Source organism: Pygoscelis adeliae, unplaced genomic scaffold, assembly GCF_000699105.1.
Source record: "Pygoscelis adeliae isolate BGI_AS28 unplaced genomic scaffold, ASM69910v1 Scaffold155, whole genome shotgun sequence".
Taxonomy (NCBI): Eukaryota; Metazoa; Chordata; class Aves; order Sphenisciformes; family Spheniscidae; genus Pygoscelis; species Pygoscelis adeliae.
The window spans coordinates 4,112,139-4,118,320 of NW_008824932.1; the positions used below are offsets into that span (position 1 = coordinate 4,112,139).

General features: G+C 44.3%; 1 protein-coding gene across 2 annotated transcripts in view; it reads right to left on the minus strand.

Annotated features, from left to right (window-relative positions):
• DOCK10 (dedicator of cytokinesis 10) overlaps positions 1 to 6,182 on the minus strand; it is a 140,464-nt gene that overhangs the window by 95,955 nt on the left and 38,327 nt on the right. For both annotated transcript variants that reach the window (XM_009325057.1, XM_009325059.1), the window contains exon 3: positions 1,012 to 1,101. In XM_009325057.1, coding sequence (XP_009323332.1) covers positions 1,012 to 1,101 — 90 coding nt within the window. The remainder of the gene's footprint in view (positions 1 to 1,011; positions 1,102 to 6,182) is intronic.

The window sequence follows — 6,182 nt, forward strand, 5'->3', positions numbered from 1 at the left end:
CCCCCCCCCAGTTCCTTTTCCGACGGGCAGCTCCCCAGCCACTCTTCCCAAAGCCTGTAGCGCTGCATGGGGTTGTTGCGGCCGAAGTGCAGGACCCGGCACTCGGCCTTGTTGAATCTCATACAGTTGGCCTCGGCCCATCAATCCAGCCTGTTCAGGTCCCTCTGCAGAGCCTTCCTACCCTTGAGCAGATCAGTGCAAATGATGAGCTATACTTTACATCTCTAGTGAAAGATGGGGAAGGTTCAGGGAGCCATCTAAAGTAAATTCCTTTGAGCAGTGCAGCCAGCACCTCCAACATCCTTCAAAGTGAAAAACCCAGTGACAACCTGAAATATCCCTGAGGTAGGAGGCAGAGCAATCTTCTCCTACAATCTGAGATCAGGTAGAGAAAAAATACAACTATAGTCTTTTTTAAAGGTAGAGCAATTAATCACTCCTGGTGGGGCTCCAACTGCCATGGAAGAACTTCGCTCGACTTTCTGACTATGAAGGTAGAACAGACTCTAAATACTGACAAGAAATATAAACCCGTACACATGCTTCACAGTGCAACTACTCCTATATAGCTATAACATAGACTTCCAAACAAGATACATGCCTTGTAATATCTCTAACAGTCTAAACCAGTGTCAAATAGTTATCTTTTTTGGAAAGATATCAAGATTTTCACAGTGCAAAGCGCATTCAGATCACCAATGATTAGCACTCATGTAAAAATACCAACATCGATATCAGTGGATTAGTAGTGACAGGGAATGCAGCTGGAAGACAGTAGAATGAGAGGCTGATTCAGTGCATTTGCAATTTTTCTAGATACAGACACCTCAGAATAGGCACCTGCAGATACGCTGTTAACCCTCCCCCTCCTTCTGGCCTCCAAAATTCAAATCTGATTCAAATCACCTAGACAATATTAAAAGAAAAAAGATGTTAATTATAATCATAGCAAGCCTCCCCCAAACCCTTGGTTTTATTTAAAATTGAAGGATACACACACTAGATATTTACCTCTTTAACAAATAAATTTTCTGCTTTCTGTTCTGCGTCTTCAGGTACAGAAGGATACAGCGTCCTGATTTCCAGAGAAATCGTGTCTGTCTGACAATAAACAAACAAAAAAGGCAAATTAGTCAGAGTGACAGAACAGCAGTTTTGTCTCATGAAGAGGTTAAGAACCTTATTATTATGGCTTGCATCCTTCAATTTGTCATGCAGCCAATACACATGCACACCAACAGCTACAGCTCAGCTCCTGCCCACACACGCTATTCAATACTATCAGCTAAAGCATTAATTACAGGCAAGAGCAGTGTTTGAATAGATTTCTGGGAACAAAGTTGTTCCAAGCAATCTTGCTTCAGTCTCTGAGGTTTCTGATAAAAAAAAAGTCATCGAGTTTTCCTGACATCCTCTCCCAGAAACATATGCCAAGTCCAACAGCGTTACTTGCTTCCTCCTCTTCCCTTCTGCACCTCACGCTTTTCAGCAAGGAATGTGGAAACAGAACTAAAAGCTTTGACCCTCTTGGAAGGAGAAGAGAGGAGCAGACAGTCCTCCCAATAAGTTGCAAAAGGACTGCCACAGGACAGCTCGGTGGTCGGAAAGCAAGTGGAACCAGGCAACAGCTTCTCAGTGGGGCATTTCCATCCGCGGGTGCGGACAGCGGAGCAGGATTGACATGGGGCTCCCGACGCTTCCTGCAACCTCCTTTCAGACTCAACAGACGCTGCACAAATTAAGCCATTGTTTTTGAAAGCGGCTCCTGACGGAGCTAGCTTGTCAGGCCCCACAGCAGGAAACCACACAGAGAAGTGGATCTCCAGAAGGTCTCCACAAGGAGCCAAGCTTCCCTTAGCTCCCACCAGGCCAAGGAGAGGCCAGGGCCACCAGCAGTGCCCCTCTGCGTGACCCAGGGCCTCCATGCCGAGGTCAGGCAAGGCAGCCACTTTGCAAAAGTCACACGAGAGGAAGCTTTGGGGTATTCTGAATTAATCCACAGATCTGGCCCACTCATTTTCTCTGCCATAAGAGGGGAAAACAAACAAAACCAAACCCCAGCAGACCAGATTATGCTCTCAGTTACAATGGTGTACCACTCAAGACGACGAAAGACTGAAGCCAAGACGAATCTGATCTCCCAAGCTCATTTTCTCTTCCCTGACAGAAAGGCACATGCTTTCTGGAGGAAGGCTCATGGCATATGACTGGTTTAGTACGAAGAACCACTACTTACTAATACCATGAAGCAGCCTGCAGTATCTACTGTGCCCCTGCAGGATCTCCTCCCAACCCCCAGTCTCAGACTAAAAAGCCATTTTTTTTTTTTTTCTACAAATTGAAGCACCCAGACTCTACGCGACAATTGCCTGGATATTATTAACTGCATTTTTCCATACAGCTTACACAGACCACACCGATTCCCCCCATCACTTTCCATGTGAGTAATTATGAAAGAAAGGCATGTATCACTCGGGCAGATGCGAATGTCATGGGATTCCCCAAACTTTTTCTGTTTCATCGGGATAGCTCAGGATACAACGTGATTAAAACACTTTGCCTCCCACAAATAACGATGGCATCTCGTAGACACCACAAAGTGGGAAAAAACCCCGTTCTGAAAAACTAAGCACAGCTTCCTAAATGTGGGTTCCTGGGCTCTGCCCAGCTGTATTACCAAAGCCTGCGTGCAGCAGAGACTCACACAATCATTTAGTCTATGAGTAAAAGAGACAGTAGACGGAGAAGAATGAATTTTCAGGCCACATTTAGTAATAGTGAAAATGTCTGAATCCTTGGTTGCTTAGGGACTTCCCAGCAGTACCCACAGCCTCTGGAACGCGCTTCATTACTTTTGCTTCACACTTACGTGGCATTTTAAGTCCCTTTTTTTAAGCGGGCCCGAGAAGACTCAATCCTCGAGCACAGCTGAAAACCCACGGGTGCCCCTGAAGTCCATCACGTGGAGTGGCAGCCACAAAGCACGCACACCGTCCTTCCGTGATATCACCACTGCTGAAGATCAGCTGCTGTTCCCAGACTAAGGCAGAGTGGGAGGCCGCAAGAGAAGAGACGTGTGATGCACTCTGTACCTCGCACCGACCCCGTCGGGACGGTGACTAAGCTGTAGAGAGACTAACAACCTCTTCTGCCTGCCCATTACAAAACTTATCAGCCCCATGTATTACACAGAAGATAGTTTCCAGTATTTTTTTTTTTTTAGTTAAGACCTAAAGCAAGTCAAATTTTTTACCTAATACAACGCTGCTTGTCAACTGATACCAACACACTGACCAAGACAGCCAACATTTGCCTTAATGGGGTTATTGTGCCTCCCTTCCCTTACCCAGCTTGTTAAAAAGACTGTAGCTGAACAAGACATGTAACTCAAGCTCACTGTTTCGCCTGTGGTACGCTCCCCCACTTTCCTTCTCAACAAGACTGCACTTGAAAGAAAGAAACACAGCCGTGCAAAACAGAGAAATCGGGTAACATTGGGCTTGTTGCATTTGCAGACTTTGCCAAAGAATATCACAGGTTTATTTACATAGAATTGGGACATGAAAAATCTTGCATACTGTTATATTTAAACTTGTTTTACAAGCTACAAAGCACTTCCCTTCTGAGAATTAGTTATGTTCAACCACTTAGCTGCAAAAGCCTTGCCACAAAAACACTTCCTGTTCATAGTCGATTACTTCCAAAGTTAAATGCTCTTAAAGGCTGAGCAGGCATAGCATGTATTCACCAAAACCTTTTTACTTCAGAAAACAACTAAATTTCAACAGACTAAGTGCTTCTGAAAGGGTCATTAAAAAAAAAAGATTTTATTTACAGAATTCAGCATTTATAAATGTGTTTTGAATGCAGCCTCATTTTCTAACGTTCAGGCAATCATAGCAATTGTCTGTTCCAATCAGACGCTAACTATCTTCTCATTTGTGCCTGCAAACTGAGACAATCAAATAATGCAGGTATCAGCCAAAAACATTAAATTCCATAATTCTTCTGCATTATTTTTTTAATCTATCTTACATAAACATCCCATATCCAACAATGATATCTGGGATTCAGCCAGGCGGTCTCATTTGCATAAACCGTTGGCCCCAGGTGTTGGATTAGTTATAAGGTGCAGTTTAATTAAGCGCCCTCTCTTGCTACATCCACTTTCTACAGTGAAAGCCACAAGTTAATATTGCTCCTTATCAACGACTGCTTAGGAATAATGTTTTCAGACAGCGTCTACTTCCCACTGACACGGTGAGTTTAGTATTTGAAAACGGAGTTCAAACTCCGTTAGCCATTTCAAACATTTTCCCTCTGAATCTGTTCTAATAGCTTTTAGTCTGAAAGCATGTTACCTGTGGTTAAATCTTTAGACGGATGCATCAAAAATGATTATATTTACTTTCTGAAAAGGCAGCCCTTCTAAGAGAGCTAACCGCACACGGGCACAAATGTTCCTGTATGTTAATGGTTAGATTCAATCTCTCTAAAGAAAAGCTGCTCAGCCCCATTTTCATCCAAGTAAACAGATTTACTTAACATTACCGAAAACTGTAATGAGTTAGTCCATCAAATTAAAAAGCAGGATAAGATGCAACTTTGCTGTACAAACACCACCGTGCAAATGCTGTCGCTATACGGGGCTCCCAACAGGCTGCTGTCTGCTGTCCCAGCACAGAGCTCACCGAGGAGGTACGTGCGCGGGGGCGAAGCGAAAGGAAAGCAAGCACAGAGCACATTTAAAGGACAGATTCTGCCCCATCACTCACCGAATCACGTTCGGTGTCAGAGGCTATGCTTTGCCCACACAGTGTTTGCTTTGCTGACTGCATTAGCTCTCTCTGTTTAAATAGCTGGAGTGCATCCCTCTAAGTCTAGATACCCCTCGCTTCCCTGCTCCTCCCAGCCCAGACGAACTTGCACGTCAAGGATACCCATATCCCATTAGTCATCAGAATAATGGACTCAGTTTCTGCTCCTCTAAGGATGAGCAGATACTGCCTATCACATGGGAAAGTGGGAGATAAGACAAGTGCTACTGAAAATAACCCATGATCTCACCACTGTAACTCTTCTGGTCTTAGAAATAACAGTCAGGTTTACAGGGTTACTTCCCAGGAGGCTCTAAGGCTGCGCTTAGGGCTGTCCCTATGGCACACGTGCTCTGCTTCATGTGAAGAGGCAGTGCCGTTGCCTGCTCTTGCCCTCTCCCCTTAAAGATGCATCTGGTTCTGTTGCGAACTTCTGTATCCAAACGAACAACTTCGGTCCCTGCGCAACACCTAGATAGCAGAGGTTTCACAGTCTGAAAAATGGGGAGATTTTTGGCTCTTCCTTGTTCAGAGGTAAAAAAAAGAACCCTGGAAGCAGTCACACCTGCAGTGACGGTGAGTATCAGCACTGCACGACTCAGCCCCTCTTCTAAGGCTTCTGTGATACTTGGAGGGCACCTGGGTGGGCTTTCAAAAGCCCAGAAGAGCCAGGAGCACATGTCAGACTGAACTTCAGTAGGGTAGGCATTACACAGGTAAGCTTCGCTGTCTTACGCCTGTCTTAAATTTAGGCAATGAATTATTATTTCTGTTGCAGGTTCAAATCAGACATTCAGCCGTATTTATACAATTAGTTTAAGAAAGTCTGAGTTCCACTTTTCAAACAGAGATATAAAAGATAGTACGTGGGGAGAGAAGGAGGAACAAATTTTCAGGACCCAGAGAGCTTAACATGCTTTTATACCATACCAAATTGAAGTACCTATGACATACTTTCAGCTACCTTTTTATGACAATTAACTTATTTTTATCAACATATTGTTAACTTATATTTAGTTACTAAACCTCCACACAAGCAAAGGCATTAGCAAAGGGGTGCTGAGCCTGTTGCCACTACGGGAGGGCACCAATGATTCTACGCAGGACTTGAGATCCTGGAGAGATTTGAAAAGAGACTGCTGGGGGTTCAGTGAATTTCCTAAGGATGGTGACATGAAGAAAGGACGAAAAAATACTTATGAAAGGATACAGCAGGCATTGTGCTTGGATACATGAAAGCGCTTAGGAGCAGAAGTACAAATGTATGACAACAAATCCATGCAAGACTAAGATGTGAAAGGCTAAAGGTGAGAGGGAGACCAATCTGAAGGAAGTCGTCACACTTCTTTCATGGCTTCCTTCCCG